This window comes from Parambassis ranga, chromosome 4 (genome assembly GCF_900634625.1).
Source record: "Parambassis ranga chromosome 4, fParRan2.1, whole genome shotgun sequence".
NCBI classification, from domain to species: Eukaryota; Metazoa; Chordata; class Actinopteri; family Ambassidae; genus Parambassis; species Parambassis ranga.
The window spans coordinates 17,516,817-17,535,213 of NC_041025.1; the positions used below are offsets into that span (position 1 = coordinate 17,516,817).

Consider the following 18,397-nt stretch of genomic DNA (forward strand, 5'->3'; position numbering starts at 1 on the left):
GTTTATTTATTTATTTTTACGCGGATTATTTATTACAAGTTGTTTTTGCTGTAACATTGCGTGTGTGTGTGTGTGTGTGTGTGTGTGTGTGTGTTAGTCCTTTGAACGCCACGCTCTGGTCCCTTGTTATCATTGCATGTGTGATGGAGGCTCTTGATGGTGCTCCAGCAGGAAGCGAAGTGTGCATCAAGTGGATCTGGAGTTGACAACAGCTGAGCCGTCGCAGACGGGAGCACAGATATCTAAGAGAAGAGCAGATCCACGGATGCACTGGAGTTAAACACAACGAACAGGATGGTTTCCCGGCTTAATTATGGATTTACTTCGTTATTCTAATTTTGAGTTACTTGCCTGCACAATTCTCATCTCATCGCTGCTTGTGGTGGACGGTAAGTGACTGCTCCTTTTCAGCTTTCAGCTGTTTATTTTTGTTTACAGGCATCCTGTTATCAGTATACCAGTGTGGACTTAGATTTTCTGCGTTTGTCCAGCTTGAATCCAGACTACAAGCTCGCAGTTCTGCATACTAAAGTATACAAACATGCTGCTTTATTAGCTGTTTCATTCATACTCATCATTTAAAGTAAAGTAAAGTGTAAAATGTGATTTCATCTCTGTGTGTGGAGTTACGGGCTTCCATTTTCACCAGTCCATGCTTTGAATTTCAATTACAAGTCTGTGAGGTGACATCATTCTCTGCTCATTTTCCAAAGACTGAAAAGATGACTAAAAAGATCTAACAATGGGGAGGGGGGGCTGTATAGTGACCCATGAGGGGGTGGGACCAGTGTGTGTGTGTGTGTGTGTGTGTGTGTGTGTGTGTGTAATTGGACAAAAGGGGAATGTACTCCCACATGTCTTTGTGGCGCTCTCAAAACAGCCACTAAGGACATGTCTCCTTATCACCACTGACACAGACAGACACATACATGCATCAGTCCAGAGGAGATGTCCCCATATGTGCCATTTGAGGGCCTCCAGATAGGACGAAAACAAAGACCCTTAGATGCGATTTGCATATGAAAACAGTATTACATGCTGTGGGAGGGGATGTGCGGTTGGCTGGAGTTGCTCAGTTCTGCCTCTGAATCCTCTACACTTCGTGCAAAAGACCAGAGGATCGAGCTAACAAATGACACCTGTTAACAGCTTCCTATGAGAATACATGTGTTAGAGACTGATCCACATATATACATCTCTGCAAAATGCCCAGTCTGATCTAAAAGGTTGATCCCTGTACTAATCAGTGCTAATATTGGCATATGGTCAGAGCATCACCACTGATACCCTTGATCTCCATCATATCTCAGTCACACTGAGTCCAAGTCTAGACATGTATAAGCTGCTCCTGGAGAATCCTCCTGGCTGTCTGTGAAATTGATTGACCTCCACCAGTGACATCAGATGGGTGGCAGAGTTGGGAAAAATTGACTGTAATTGCACTCTTAAAGTCTCTCAGCCTGATTGTGCTCTTGAAGTATGATTACTTTTTTGGCATGATTATTGAGATTCTATCAGCAGGGCTACATTTGTGGCCTCTAGCTTCATAATGACTGAATCTTTCTTGCACCAATAATGCAAAACGCCACCTCCACATTTCCAAGTATACTGCCACCCATTATCTCTCTTTTTAGACATGTGGTGCAGTAGGATTGTTATGTAATAGACGTAAAACATTTGCTGAAATCCCCCTTTTTCCGCAGCATCTTGCTTCTGTGTGGCCTCCTGCACATTCCACGCATTACAAGGATCGTTGCCTCTGAGCTGGTCTCATTTGTTCTGCCTGGAGGATGCCAATTTTGAGATGCCTTGCCGGAAGCTATTTATCTTTGATGTCTCCATGAAGGAGCTGTACGGAACAGGTTTTGAGGCAGACATGATATATGATTTTAAAGTAAAAAGCAAAGCTTCATCACAGACTTGGCGTTCCCAAGAAGTTAGAACTGATTTAGTTTTTAGAGTCAGTTAAGAAGATCATAATTATCCATCTGTCCATGTTTTACAAGGTACCATTCAAAATAGAGGGGGAAAATCTGACAGGTGTGACTGTTTCTTTACATTTGGGAAGGATCAAGTGTTGATCCTCTCATTACCAGTTATACCATGCACTGACTGACAAAAGGTCTAAACCAGCAGCTCTGGCAGTGTGGTGGTTAAGCCCCACTGATTAAAACACACCATCAAGTGTAAAGGAACAAATGCCTCAAATCTTCAGTTGGATGCGGTTTCCATGGAAATAGATTGAAGCCAAACAGTGGAATTGGTTACCGTGGCAGCCAGCCATGACGCCTTGAGAGGTTCTTAAATTTAAAACCCTCGAAACAACTGCCAGCCAGTGTTTTATTTAATTATTTATTTATTTTTTAATCAAAGCTAAGCGGAGATAAAAGAGCTTCAAGCCAGACATGATCAAGCTAAAATAGCATTCAAGTGCATTTAGAGGTGTACTGGTGCAAACAATTGTTATGTAGTTGAGAGTCATTGAAGGAATTATTTGGACCTTTGATGAACTGTTCATCTAATATAATGTTATAGAAGAGACAACAGATTATCATAAGGAGTACATTTTTATATGTGGTAATAAGGACTTTCTTTTTCTAACATGATCTGTTTCCAGGTGCTTCCCCTGACAATCTGCCCGCCACTGTGGACCTGTGCTCCCCAAACCCGTGCCAGAACCGGGCGTTATGCCGGCTCCGTGGGGACGGTTACTCCTGCTTCTGTGTGCCGGGTTTCCAGGGCGCTCACTGTCAGATTGATGTGAACGAGTGTGTTTCGCAGCCCTGCAGGAACGGAGCCACCTGTGTGGACAGAGTGGGCAGATTCTCCTGTGTGTGTCCTCCTGGATTCACCGGTGAGTCGGTCTCCCAAGACCATCTGACCACTTCATTAAAATGATTAAATAAAAGTGTTGCCTAACTTTAGTGTTGAATAAATGCACACATCTACACACACAGTACAAGTGGGAGTAGAATTATTATAATAAACCTTAAAGTAATGGTATGCTCATGTGTCCTGTATGTAACACTGTGAGTTAATGAATGAACACAATGGTGCTACCAAAAGTAGAATAAAGAGGAGTCACTCTGAATGTAATATTTTTTTCTCGAAAAAAGGCCCTTTTCTGTACTGGATATAGACTGAAAACCTGTGAAAAAGATAATAATAATAAATCATTCTTTAGTTTTAAAATAAATTGGGTGACAAATCCTCTAACTACTCTGCTAACTAGCTGGCCTTCAGTTGGGTGAGCACTTGTGAAACTAAACTACAACTACTTTAACATTTTGAAGTGAATACTACAGGCTTTATTTAATCTGTTGGTTGTAAGAATGTAAATGTAATATAATTAACCACATATTTGACTGCAGGCTAATTAAATACAGCTAATTATGTTTTGACCTCTAAATTCTTTGATAAAATAATGATAGCATTATAATAAAAATGATTTATTTAGCTAGTTTACTGCATTGAAGCAGCTAAAATGAGATATTTTCTTTTTCACTTTTTGCATAAAAGACGTCCTTGTATTTTAGCAGAGTAGTACTGGGACAGTATGAAGGAAATACTCCATATTGGAGGAAAGAAAACAGCTGCAGTGAGATAAAAGAGCAAACTACACATGATCACAGCCGCTCCACATAGAAGCTTCCTTTACTTTCAGCCTGTGCCCCCCCAGCTGTGTGGCTCACCTGCCCTCTGTCTAACTTTGATGTTTGACAGGAGCCACATGCGAGGTCCAGATTGATGAGTGTCAATCACATCCCTGTCTCAGTGGCGGCAGTTGCCATGACTACGCTGGTGGCTTCACTTGCACCTGCCTCCCCGGTTTCCAAGGACACCGATGCGAAATCAACATTGATGAGTGCCAAGAGCAGCCCTGCCAGAATGGGGCTCTGTGTATAGACGGGGTGAATGAGTGAGTAGCCCACTGTCAGCCATTGAGATGAAGTGAGCTGTAAATAAAGACTGAAGGAAGAAAAACATGTTTTTATTGTGACTCATAAATCCTAACACTCTGTGTTGGGTGACTGTTTCAGATACAGCTGTGACTGCTCTCATACAGCCTTCACTGGCAGACACTGTGAGACGCCACTGCCACCATGTTACTCCCAGCCGTGCTTTAACAGTGCCATCTGCAGGGACAACCAGGGTAACTACACCTGTGAGTGCTGGCCTGGTAAGTAAAGCAGCTCTTATTTTATTAAAGGACATTCAAAGTAGAGAAGAGAAATTAATGTAAAATAAGGAAGTAAGACCTGAAACACTGTCCTCTTGGTCCTTTCAGGGTTTGAAGGGCGTCACTGTGATATAGACATCAGCGAGTGTAGCAGCAGTCCTTGCATGCATGGGGGCAGCTGCATTGAGAGGTCGTGGCAGGCCTTGTATGGAAGTGAGCCACTGCTGCCTGAAGTCTATGACCAGCAGGATGCTGCAGGTTACATCTGCAGCTGTCCTCCAGGAACAACAGGTACAGAAGCTGGCTGTTAACAATGAGACGCTTTTGATTAGAGCGACAACAACGTGAGAAAGGAGGAGGCTAGGTCACATAACTGAGCTCCAAAGAGATAAGAGCATAGAGACAACATTATGAAGTGCAAACAGCAGAACTCCGTGAGTCTGGAAATATTTCATTTTGTTGTAGCTCTGTAGCTCAGATTAAATAAATAATATCAGAAAGAAGGTCAAAGTTCATGTTGTTGTGATGTCATAGTGTGCCCTAGCTGTATGCAAACTGCATGCATGCCCATGCAATAGTACGAGTATTATAGACACTGCAGTTCATGAAGTCTTTTTTTTAAATTTCAATAAACTGGCAAAAACTTTAAAGTTTGGAATTCTGTTACTTTGGTGCCCCCTAGTGGTTATATCAGAAAAAAACCATGATATGCATACATTACTTTAAGAAATGAAAAAAAGAATAATCATAATTTAGTATAATTAGATCATCATTACAATGTAGATTATATTCTATTTTAATTGCACTTCAGTTCAATTTAATGATGAAACATAGAAGAATAATTAGTTCTAAAACTTCCATCCATCCATCCTCAAAATACACTGTCCTGCAGTGCAGGGTCACAGGGGGCTGGAGCTTATCCCAGCTATCTACGGGTGAGAGGTGGTGTAAACCCTGGACAGGTCACCAGTCCATCACAGGGCAACATACAGACAGACTCACTCTGACACCTAGGGGCAATTTAGAGAACTTGCAAACTCCACACAGAAAGGCACAATGCTAACCACCATACCGCCCAATTCTAAAACTTAAGAATAAAAATTTATATTGAGGGCATCTCCTTACCAGGTAATATGTATGTATGTGAGACTGGTTAAAAATGACACATTTACAATAATATGCTAATAGTTTGTGTCCAGATAAACTCCTCTGAAGGGGTGTTACATCAAGATAAAATGATAAAATCTTGAAAATTTTGAAGACCCGTTCCTGCAGTAAGACTGTGAGCTGTCGCCTGCTGAGAACAGTGTTCTAAAAATTGACTCTCTGCCAGTCGCAGTGGCACTGACTCAGTAAGGTGGCCAAATAGTATTAGCTTAATCCCCAGGATCTGGCTTTGCTGGTCTCCTGACTGGAGCTATTCAGCCCTGTGCGGTTAACAGAAGTAGACAAGGAGCAGCAGACCTCTTCCTGGATGGCCTGTGCACACATACAATAATATGGTGCAGTCAGAGAAATTTGGGGCTGTTCTGGGGGAAAACGTGACAGCATAATGTGGACACCCGCACCATGGATTTTGGGGATTTTGTTCCTTGGAACAGGTAACAGCAAAATGTTAATAGACTACGTATGGCTGTTACATAACAGGCATTCAAATCCTGTGTTCTTTTAGCTTTCCTTGCTAGCAGTTCAAACCTTAATGGCTACATAACGTTCAATGGAGCACACCTGTTGTTATGTTAATAGTGTATAGTAAGATTTACTGAAGATAATAATAATCTTATGAGTTTTGTCTAAACGTTTATTGACAGCAGCAGTGGGAAGAGTATTTGTGTGACTTCTATCATGTCTTTCTTCTGGCAGGTTCCCTCTGCCAGGAGGTCATAAACCAGTGTGAGTCCAGTCCCTGCCAGAATGGGGGCAGGTGTGAGAGCCGTGTTGGGGGCTACACCTGCCACTGCCTCACATACAGTCCTGACGGCGTCATTTATGGAGGTGTAAACTGTGACATAAAGTTAGTGGGCTGTGAGGGCCATGAGTGCCAGAACCAAGGCTCCTGCTTTCCTTTCCTGTTGGATGGGACTCATGGATACACCTGTTCATGCTCACCTGGTTTCACTGGACCTCTCTGTAAGACTCCCACCACTTTTTCCTTTGAGCGCAGAGGCTACCTGCTGCTGCACAGTCCTCTGGTGGATGCTGAAGTGACCTGTAACATCACCCTGAGCTTCAAGACTGTTCAGCCTCGAGGGGTGTTGTTCCAGCGGAGCAGCAGGGGGCTGCTGCTGAGTCTGTTGCTGGAGGGAGGGGAGCTGCGTCTCACACTGAGGAGGGAGACCTCTGATGGGGCTGAAACAGAAAGCCTGAGCCAGGTTCTGGAGCTTACACACAATGTCACAGATGGAGAGTGGCATTCTGTAGAGGCTGTGCTGGAAAACTGGGTGCTCAGCCTGAAACTGCTGGATACAGATGGGAGGTGTGTGGGACAGATATGCCACAAGGCGGCGGCAGTCCAAAGCAACCTGGCTGGGCTTGTGTCACCTCCTCAGAACACTTTTATTGGAGGAATACTTCAAGACTCAAGTGGTTCCAGTGAGTTCTCTGCCATTCCTGCCTTCATTGGCTGCATGCAGGATGTGTTTGTGGACTGGCAGCTTGTCGTCCCTGAGGAATGGCTGAGCGACTCCGCTGTTAATGTGTCCCCCGGCTGCAGCCACAGAGACCGCTGTCTGGATGTGCCTTGCCAAAACAGAGGACAGTGTGTGAACCTGTGGCAGAGCTACCAGTGCCAGTGTCCAAGGCCTTATGAGGGGCAGGACTGTGAGGAGGGTAGGTTTGTGAAGCGTATCACCTGTTAATAATAAAACAGGCCAAATAATGCAGCGTAACAACAGGAGCAGATGTTTAAAATGTCATAACCTAAACAGAGGTGAGACTTACAAAAGTCTTTAAGCTTTAAGCTGACCTGATTAATTGAGATGAGAGGAAAGAGTGTTAGGTCACTTTCCACAAATTTCGTAAGTGGATAATTAAATAACATCCTCAGTTGCTGATGTGTAACCGAAGATAAGGGGGCGGAGCAAAGACCAGTCAAAAGGCACAGTAAAGAACGTAGGCAGAGATCCTCTTATCTGACGACACTGGATTAAGCATATAAGGGAGTCTATTTTGGAAACATGCTAAACAAGGAACTGCCACATTGTTCGGTACACAGTTGGCTGCTGTGACCAGAACATTAGGCACTGGATCACAAATATGTTTTGGCAGCAGATTTTATTGCAGTTTCTGCTGAAAATATTTAGTAGTTTAGTTTTTTTTCTACAGACGTCTGTGGCCTTCTGACTCAAAGAAGATTACTGATGTCCGTAGGAGTATTGGCGCACACACACATTTAAATGGGAAATATAGTGTCTCTCTGGTTAATTCTCAGTGTCCTGCCTGTATGATAAGGTGACCCACCCACTGTGGAAAGTGCTGACAGTGGACACAGAGCAGCCTTTATGTGGGCTGGTGGCTGCTTAAATTTCGTCTTTCTGCACACAGACTATCATTTATCATAATCTGAAAATAATTAAGTTCAAAGGTATAGTATGGGTGCAAAAATGTTATTGTGCAGAAGATAATTATTACTGGCAAAGGAAGTTGTCCAATTCACCCCGATTGACCTTCATTGAGTAAGAGGCTGCATGTAGCCGTGGCCTAAAGCCTGCTGGTGCTGAGAATGGCAGCTATCCAAAAACCTGCTTTGTAGACGGTTAAAGGGCTTCTAAGTAACCATCCATTGAGCTTGACTGGTTGGAGGGAGCCTAAAAGCACAGTTAAATGTGCTCTGACATGCCTGTACAACACACGTTAGGGTTAGGGTTAGGATGGATGGATGCGTCAGGGCATCACCCCCCTCAGCGATAAACCTTCTTTTCTTCTTCTGCAGAACATGTGACGGCTCGCTTTGGGAACGAGGACTTTCACAGCTATGCAGCGTTCACTGTCACTGATGATCTGGGTCAAAACCTCTCCATCTCCCTCTTCCTGCGCACACGGAGGCACAATGGACTCCTCCTGGTGCTCGCCAACAGCGGCAGCCAGTACCTGCACATGTGGCTGGAGGACGGCAAGGTCGCAGTTCAGCTCAATAACTTGGAGAGCCTGAGGGCAGAGAGTGCCATTGATGATGGAGAGGTGCACTTTGTGAGCGTGGAGGTGCTGATGGATCGTATGATTCTTTATGTAGAAGCTCAGAAACAGGGAGAAGTGGAGGTTGGGATGGTCAATGTCCTGGCAGGTGACACTGTGCATGTGGGAGGTCTGCTGGAGGAGGAAGACACGTCAGTGTTTGGTGGATATTTCAAAGGTTGTATCCAGGACCTGAGGATCAGTGACAGGAGGCTGCAGTTCTTTGGGCTGGATACCTCAGTGAGATCATATCCTCTTGAGCTCATGGAAAATGTGACCGCTGGTTGCTCTGGAGACAACACCTGCAGTGTGAGTAACAGAGAGGACTCTGCAGGTTCATTAACTAATGGCAGATTAGAAAATGCAAACACTAACACATCAAGCCTATTCTTCCTCCTTACATGAGGGCTGAATGTGTGACATAACTCCCTAAGTCACATTGCCCCTCTCATTTTCTCATTTTCAGAGGAATCCATGTCTACACGGGGGCATGTGCTTCTCAAAATGGGACGACTTCACCTGTGTCTGCCCCTCCAGCACAGCAGGGCGGCGCTGTGAAGATGTCAAGTGGTGTGAGCTGTCACCTTGTCCGGCAGATGCAGAGTGCAGGATGCTGAACCAGGGATATGAATGTAAGTGACCTCAAAGATATAAGCAGCAGAGTTTTCTGAGTTGTCTTCATCTAAATTACATGCTAAAAGTCTATATAATAGCATGACTAACCCTAATTGTCTCTCCTGTTCATGTTTGGGATCTTGAAGAAGGTCTACAGCTGACCTTTGTTTGAGTGACGACTCACTTTTTCTTCACTATAAGGGCCACATGAAGTCTTTCATGGCTGATGACTAGCAGGGTCCTCCAATAACAGCCTACATGGAATACAGGGCAGCAGAGTGATCCGGTCCCTGTGGGCAGCAGAGCAGAGTTTCAGTAAATTGCAGCTCAGTTAATGCAGTTAAAAAGCATACTTGTCCATTACATCCTTTGCACTTATGAAGGGAATTTTGAATGATGTATCTAATTCAAATATTTTACCATAAGAGTAAAAAAAAGATCCTCAAAGACAAACAGAAGATCAAACATGGGAATTAAAATCCTGCACCATTAGCCATCTTTAATTTGTTGCTTTCTCTGTTTCTTACTTACATAAAAGCACACAGTTGTTTATATCTTACTCATAGTAAATGTTTGTTACCTGACCTTTGACCTTGTTTGTGGAATTTGTCAATGATCCGTGTAACCCAGTGATACAATACTCGTGGTGCCGTGGTGGGCTGAGGCCAGATTATCCTTTTTTGCATGGATTATTTCCATGGTTGTCCTTCTGTTGTGTAAGACCTCTCACTGAGGAACAAGCAGCTACTATATGTGGGAGTGATGCTAAACTTCTACCTGTACTTCTATTGACTTGTACCTCTTCATCTCCTAGGTTACACCAACGCGACCTTCCTGAATGACAGCACTGTGTTGACCTTCCGAGGAAACGGCTTCATATCCCGCAACCTCACTAACCTGTCCCTAAACCTGCGCACGCGGAAACGTAACACAGCCATCCTACATGTGGAGAAGGGTGCAGCTTTCATCACAGTCTCTATGCAGGATGGCTTCATTTTCATGGAGCTTCAGAGCACTGAAGGGTTTGACAGCGGGGTGGAGGAGGGAGTGTCGACAGTCAGTCTCAGCAGCAGGAGCAGCATCAGCGATGGTGAGTGGCACAGCGTCCACTTCTTCATGGCAGCACCATGGGCGCAGACGTCTCGGTGGACTTTAGTGGTGGATGAAGAAATAGAAGAAGCCAGTACTTCCAGGAGCAAAGGAGGCAACCTGAACTTCCTCAGAGAGGGAGTGGACATCTTCTTGGGAGGCCTGGCCCCAGACACTGGCTGGACCCTGGCTGGTTGTCTGAGCACTGTGGAGCTGGGTGGCATCGCTCTGTCTTACCTCCGCGCCTCAGACGTCAACCTCCCACGCCTGCAGGAGGAGCAGTTTATCCAGACTTCCCTGCAGCCAGCACTCATCGGCTGCAGTGGGGCTCCTGTGTGTGAGCCCAACCCCTGCCAGAATAGAGGGGAGTGCCAGGACCTCTTCAACACCTACAACTGCAGCTGTGCAGAGGGCTGGGCTGGGAGGCGCTGCGACTTCTTCCTGGATACCTGCGCTTCAAATCCCTGCATCCGCGGCAACTGCAGCGTCAACGGGCTGACCTATGAGTGCACCTGTGAGGCCGGCTACGCAGGTGTGAACTGTGAGGAAGAGGTGGACATGTGCGAAAACCACCTGTGTGCCAACGGAGGCACCTGTCTGCATGGGCCGGACAGTTACGCCTGCCTCTGCGCTGAGAACTACACGGGACCTCTCTGCAAGTGAGTTCAGGTGTTTTCTGGATAAACAGGAAAGCAGGAATAGAATCAAACAGCCTGTGGAAAATGTAGACGAAGCAGAAAGCAAACAGTCCCATGATGAATATATTTCACGCTCCAAAGATAACTGTGACAAAACCTTAGATAGAAAACACGAAATACAGAAATAAATGCTCCAAAATTGCACAGACAAGAGACCACACAAACAAAGCCCTTCACTGTAAATGTCTCCACATCTCTGCCTCTGTTCAGCATTTCAACCACGCCTGCACCGAGCACCTCAGAAGCTGCACATCTATTCTAGTGTCAGCCAGAAAAGGCCTCAGTCTGCTGCCGTGTCTCACTACACAAGGCTCTCTGGTTCGGCGCCAGTTTTGTTCCCCTGTCATCTTCCGTTTGCCTCGGAGAACCAGCAGGGGAACGCCTCCGAGCATTTATCCTGTAAACACACAGCCTCATGCATTTTGCCTCTTTGCACACTGACAAAAAAACAAAAAACAAAAAACCTTTGCAAGTGTCTCGCTAAGCAAGCCGCACCAGTCGAGCGATCTCCCTTCACTGGGAACGTCTTTGCTGTAAAGTTTTCATCAGAATGCCTTCTTTTTGTTTGCCTCTTTTGTTTGTGCCTCTTTCTTCCTGCTTTCACCATCTTCCTTTCTGTTCCTCTGCAGCGAGCGTGTTGAAGAAATTCCATGGTACATCGTTGTCAGAAAAGTGTGAGTTGTTTTTTTTTTGTTTTGTTCCCAGATGTTTGCTTCCTGTTTAGATATTTGTCTCTCAAATGTCACTTTGTTTTGTTCAACTGTTTGTGTGACAAAATGCCAAGCAAAGCAAATATTAACACTCCCTCTGACACAGTTTTTTCAAATGAGTGACAGCTGTAGTTCAAAATGAGGCCTATCATCCCCACCTAAGCTGCCAGATCCATTTAAAGGAAGGAAGTGCAGACAGAGGCCAAAGTGAAACCTCTCTCATTCCCGTACATGTGCGTTGACGTCCTGCTGGTGAATAGTCACCAGAAATCTTTAATCTTTTTACCCTGGTCGCCTCCAAAGCTTCTTTGTCTCCCCCCATGGTGAACAGCAGGAGGCCGAACAATACAGCTGCTGCTGCTTGGCTGAATCTGGCACACATAACCTGCTGAACAATAGACCTACTACAGCTTTAGGTGAAACACAACACACAGTATTCACCCTCATATATGTCTGTCCTTTACCAGACGGCCCAAACTGCCTGTGTCTGTCTGCGGTGATGAAGGCAGAAATTACACCTGCTTCAACGGAGGCAACTGCAGCGGCCGGGAGCTGTCCTGTGACTGTCCACCAGGCTTCATCGGGCACCGGTAGGAAAGAAAATCACAAATAGATAGAAATAAAACATATGAAATAGACCCGTTTGAATGCAACACACACACATATATAGATATATAGCTCAACAAATATGGCCAATAACAGTCTCTGATTGGCCCGTGTGATTTTGTGTCCGCAGCTGCGAGCAGGAAGTCGATGAATGCAAGTCCAACCCCTGTCTGAACGGAGGCTACTGTCGCAACCTCATCAACAAGTTTGTGTGCGTGTGCGACATGAGCTACGCTGGAGACACGTGTCAGACGGATGTAAGCGACATTTACTTTTACGTGGCTATTCTGCTGTGGCAGAACCTCTTCCAGCTGCTCTCCTACCTCATCCTCAGGCTGGATGATGAGCCAGAGGTGGACTGGGGAGGAAATGACTGAGTCTGTGTGTGTGAGTGTTTGAGAATGGATGCAGAAGGGGGATTTGTTGGTGAATTAACTAATGATGAGGATAACCAGTAGTTCTCCATACAAAGCATACTTCAAGTGTTAAACACCAGCATTTTGAGCACATTAGGGATTTCTCCAGGTTTAAAGGTAGGGTAGGAGATTTTGAAAACTCAGTGAGAGTCAGCCAGATTTTGAAAGTAAACACACGCCCCTTTCTCTCGGAGCTCACTCTGAAGCCACGCCTCCCAACTAGTCTGTGACTTCGGCCATCATGCACGTACCTCTCTGGTGCGCGCAGAGCAGGAAGAGAGTGACAACCAGCCAACTATATGCGCAGGGGTGCCTCGCAGGATTGGCTGATGTTCTTAGCGTTTCATAGCTTCCACAGATGATTAGTATTCTTCATTTTAAAGCGAAACTATCGGTTGCTATCGGATTGTAAATAGAAGTTAAACTAATTTAACAAAAAGTGCATCAGAATGAAATCTCCTACCCTACCTTTAAGGTGATGGTACAACTGAATTGTTTTGTGCCTTAAAAAAAATGATACTTTGGTGATCAGCTGCACCTTATCCAGTACAAAGCCTGATCCATGTAGGTTCCTCCAATACCAGTCTAATATACTGCCATTGAATACATGCACTTAAACAAATATTTTTCTACACAACAAAATGCAGGAAAGATGCTCGGGATAATTAAGAGTGATGTAATGATGAAGTTTGTCCAGCAGAGTGCGCTGTTTGATACTCTCATGCTGTGAAACACATTAGTAAACAACAACACAACCATCATTTTTACCTGGATGTTATAGCATAGGAGCTATATATATAGCACAATGTGTATAAAAGAATATGGGTCAGGCTCCAACATTATATGTATACAAAGTAATTATTGATTATAAAGGCACTAAAGCCAACACAGATTAGTGTAAAGCTACAGTACAGTAACTCTTTAAAACTGCTCGCTATGACCTCACAGACATTTGAGAGGGAGAAAGATTCCATTAAAGGTGTTACTTGGTGATTATATTATATATTATATATATATTCAGTGGTCAATTGAATGATTGATTGATCAGACAATCGGCTGTAGATGTGTAATATGAGTCTGTAAAGGGAAGGTTGCTCTGTGCTCGCTAAGCCGTTGTTTTGCGGGGGCGAGGAACATTGTGAGACATGAGTTATTTATAATGTTTCCACTGAAGGTATCCTGTCAGTCTGAGCAGGATTTTGGGAGCTCCACACGGATGAATTTGTGAGCTATGAAAAGCAGTGTTGCAGTTACAAAGACACCTAGAGGGGCTAGAAGACGACAGGATGTCTCACTTTGTTCTTGATGTGCGTTCAGAACACTGCGGTGACTGGATGACTGACTGACTGACTGCTGCATGTGTTGTTTTGTACCAAAGAACAAGTTTTCTGTCTCTAAACCTTCCAAAGATATTTTTAAGCCTGAACCCTCCGTGGCTCTGCTCGGATGGTATTTCACCGCTCTGTTGCGGTCATTGTTTCTCTAAATCATTGTGCTTGTGCGTCTCTCATGGTAGATTTGTGCATGTCCTCGTCGTCTTTTTCAAAATGATCCATGTATGACGTCTTTTCTGTCCATGTTTCTTCCATCATATCCAACATTGGCGTGTGTCTGTCTGTCTCTTTGTCTTTGTTGTTAAATAAAAAAATCTTTCTTATCAGCTATGATTTGTCATCTGTCCTCTTTTCATGTTTGATTTTTCTTTTCTTTAACCCCTTTTCCTCCATTTTCACCTTCTCATCAGTGTCTTTGTGTGTGTAAAGGAGCAGGAGAGTTGAAGTCAGGTGGATAACGTGCCACCAAACATAGACGCTTAATCTTTTTAAACAAGATGTAGAGTGTTTACGTCCCAGAATAACTCATAGACACGCTCACATAGAGGTACAGTGCTGCCGTGACTGTACACCTCTGTCCATATACGCTCAATCCGAGACTGTATGAAGGATCTTTTTTTGTTTTAACACGACCCGTGCATAAAGAGTCACAGTTCAGGGCGTCTGTCTGACCTTTTCTTTTAATTTCCTCCCTGTTTTTGTGTTGTGCTCTAAATGAAAGAATTTCTGCTGAGCTTCTAGAAGCTCCTGGTGAAGGAGTGGCAGAAACTGCAGCGCTGATTACGTGTACATGTAATTTAATTCTGAACTCTTAAGCAAACTTGTTTTAGTAAACTCAAAATTGCAAGTCAGCGACATCTGAGAGAATGGACAACATTAGTCTTTGTGCAGTCTTTAGCTGTCTCAGGGTCTTATCATCTAGCAAGGTCCACGAGGACACGGTGGCAACACGTGCTGATTCTTGCAGCAAGATGAAGAAGGGGGCAACCAAACATGGCAGAGAGAGAGAGAGAGAGAGAAAGAGAGAGAGAGAGAGAGAGAGAGACTGAAAAATGTCCTGGATGGATGGGAGACCACTGACATGAGCTTGACAGCTCAACAGGCCACAACAGAGCTGGTTACTCCCCTCAACGTGTCCAAGTTATCCACAATAAACTCTAAATGACCCAGTGTGTCAGCTCACAGGGTCGCACACAGATTCAGCTCAACAGTGAGACAATGTGTCATTAGTAAGGAGGATCCAGAGATATTTCTCCAGCAGAAACTATGTATGACATCACTTTCAACCAGACATGGAAGAACAATCCAAACTGTGGACACACATACACCCAGAGTCTCTGGCTTATAGGGTTTGCATCAGGGTGGTGGTCCCTGTGTTGTGGAAGGGTCGCACTGTTACTCCACGCTGACCTCTCAGATCAAAGAATGTATCATGAGAAAGTGATGAGAGGAGAGTGCTAGCAGGACATGACCACACTGCTGGTGGACCTGACCTCATGAAACTGTTATTATATTCATCAAGATGGAGTCCATTGCTGGTGGACCTCTGCAGTTTTCTTAAAACAGACTTTGTCTGCCTAAGGCCATGAACTTCAATCACTCCTTACATACATTAGATAATATTATCGACAACAATGATCAGCAGAAATTGTTCAGAAATCACATCTTGTAACACTTGCATGGTTTTGAACATATTAATATGTGATGGCTCTCTTGTACACCTGCCTCCTCTCTTCTGTCTGGTAGTGTGTGTGCGTGCAGGCACAGGTAATGGTGAGGGGGAGGAAATGGGAAGCAGTTTCTCTGTGTCGGCACTGATGTGGCCGATCCTTTGAGAGTGAGAGGAGCAGAGAGGAAGAATTGTGCTTTGCCAGCATAAAAAAAGCAGCATCTGGTGCTGAAGTGCAGTTTCAGCAGAGAGCTGGTGGCATTCACAGAAGTTCGGTCTGCTTCACAGAAACGCATGAGGGCAGCTTATCTGGCAGGCACACCGACAGACACACACACACACACCTATACACAGACACACACAGAGACACTCTGCTGATAGTGCTGACAGCAGGGAAGCATTGCTGCCGTCTCTGTGTGCGTAGCCGCTCTGCGAAGGCTTCAGGGTGGCCTTACCGTGTACCTTAGAGACTGGTTAGTTAGACATCTCTGTGTCTGTGTGTGTGGCAGTCAGTGACTGATGGCGGGTCCTGGCTGCAGGCTGCTCCGGCTCGCTTGTGTCACACTCGCTCTGACAGCCAACTGTGCTGCAGTGACAGGTAAGCACTTTCCAGGAGTCAACAAAGAACCTGTGGCGAGGGGGAAAGAAAGTCTAATGTCTGCAGCGTCAAGCATGAGATATTTTTTGCCTCGGGATATGGATGGTTGTATATTTATTAGAATTATGTTGCCATGCTGATTGCTCGGTGTAAAGTTTGCTGACTTCTGAGATTATTTTTCATAGCCACGTTACCTGACATGTTCAGTAGGAATCTTTCGTCATGCAGATGCTGTCAGTGAGGATTTTTGTGTGTGTGTTGTTGAGACTTACGGCTGTTGTGCTGTTGTAGCATCAACAACTATCATACCATCCACGACTGCTGATGTAAGTGCACCTGCTGCTCTGGTTTCTGCTCAATCACTCACCTGCTGCACTGTGAAGCTTTATAATTCATCCTGATCCACTCGGGTTTGATTGGTGACCTGGTGTGTGTGTGTGTGTTAGTCATTAGAAGCACCTGGATACGAATCAGACGCCTCATGTAATCCTGCTGGAAATGGGTGTGTGTTCCTGGTGGTGTTTGTTGTATATGTAATTGACGGGATCATCAGGCAGCGTCTTGCCTCTGTGTGTGTGTGTGTGTATGTGTGTGTGTGTGTGTGTGTGTGTGTGATCCTTCACAGATGGAGCGTGCTCCATACAGCTCACGGTTGGCAGCCGTGCTGGCACCGTGTCTGGTTGGCTTGGCGATAGTGGTGATGCTGGGGCTGGCGCTCGCTGCAGCCAAACTGCGAGAGAGGCGGCAGACGGAGGGAGGTTTCAGTCCGCAGGAACTTGAGGCTCCTGGTGGTCGCAACCCACCTGCCGAGCTGGGAAACACATCCATCAGCACTTTGGCAGCACGTGTGGAGCGCCTGGTGTAGTGTGAAGGAGTCAGGAGAGGAAATGTGTGTGAGAAGAAAAAACAAAAAAGTGTGTGAGAGAAAGAAATAGACCACAGATCCTGTGAATGAGCATCACTCATCGCTCTGCCTCTCTCCCCTCCAGCTGACCTCTGAGGGTTTGACCTCTGACCTCTTGCTGTCCATCAGTCTGGCGTCTGTCGTTCTTCTGCTGGTTCTCATCCTGACCTCCGTTGGCCTGGTTGTGGCGCTTAATCGCCGCGCCACCCACGGCACCTATAGCCCAAGCCGCCAGGAGAAGGAAGGATCCCGGGTGGAGATGTGGAGCATCACCCAGCCGCCGCCGATGGAGAGACTGATATGACACGGAGGAATGTTTACACACGGGGTGGTAATGTAGGAACAATTTGGACTAAATATCTGGAGTCTTACTTACACACAGTCAGTCGAAGAGTCTGCTTGTGTTTGATGGAGCCCTGAAATAAAACACACTGGTCATAAAAACATTACCTGAAAGCCATTCAAGTCAGGGTGTCATTTAAATATTTAAGCTGTTATTAATCTGTATTTTTCTTATTGTGGATAATTGATCGGATGAACACAGAGCTCTGAGGCAGAGAGGAAGAACTTTTTTTTGTCTTTAAATGTGTTTTGATGCCTGATCTAAGTCTTTGTTAACTGCATGTCAGTCTGTGGAGCGTCACTACTGATGGTTCATTTATCTCTGAACTCGCTCCTCATAGACGATGATGTCAGGATCAATCAAACCAGAGTAGTTTCTTATAGGCTGACTGGTACGTTAGTAGAACTGAACAGAATGCAGTTATTTCCATGTGTAAATACTGTACTGATTATATTTTTCTTTTAAACTGTGATTTTGTTTTTTTTTTACATTTAATTGTTAGCGAATGTAAAAAAGATGATCTGCTGGATGATTAAAGTTGATTTAATTTATTTTGAGTGTTATATTATCTTGAATGATGCTGCTGCTACACTGACTGATGGGAGTTGTGGGGCTGCCGAGGTTACGTGTGTGTGTGTGTGTGAACAAAGGTTATAAGTTGTTGTTTTGTAGATCACCGTCTGTTATGTGATGTCCTCTAATAAGTGTCCCTTATCTCTAATCGACAAAAAGACATAAAACAGACAGGAATCACTGAAACAACAAACAATATTATCTGCAGAATAAACAGACTGACTGTCAACAAACAATGATCTCTGAGCAATGAGCAGCAACACTGTGAGGCAGAACTGAGGATAACACACCCAAATATAATCAAACATGATAATAATAAAAAAAAGCCATGATCTGTGTGAGATGACAGAGAGTTGTGGTCAGTTTTGGTGATTCTTTTGATGAATAAGCCTCCTCCTCTTCTACCTGTAAATATACACACACACACACACACACACACACTGCCTATTTATAAATCTGTCATTAAACAAGTGTTTCCCCCACATTGTG

The 18,397-nt window shown here is 44.7% G+C and overlaps 1 protein-coding gene across 1 annotated transcript; it reads left to right on the forward strand.

Annotated features, from left to right (window-relative positions):
- Positions 1-313: 313 nt before the first annotated feature.
- crb1 (crumbs cell polarity complex component 1) lies at positions 314-17,557 on the forward strand. Its single transcript, XM_028403943.1, has 13 exons — positions 314-389; positions 2,618-2,854; positions 3,724-3,919; positions 4,041-4,180; positions 4,289-4,471; positions 6,044-7,009; positions 8,112-8,662; positions 8,820-8,985; positions 9,783-10,716; positions 11,385-11,429; positions 11,933-12,055; positions 12,202-12,328; positions 17,078-17,557. The coding sequence occupies exons 1-13, from the start codon at positions 314-316 to the stop codon at positions 17,294-17,296; spliced, it is 3,963 nt and encodes a 1,320-aa protein (XP_028259744.1). The 3' UTR covers positions 17,297-17,557.
- The last annotated feature ends 840 nt before the right edge of the window (positions 17,558-18,397 follow it).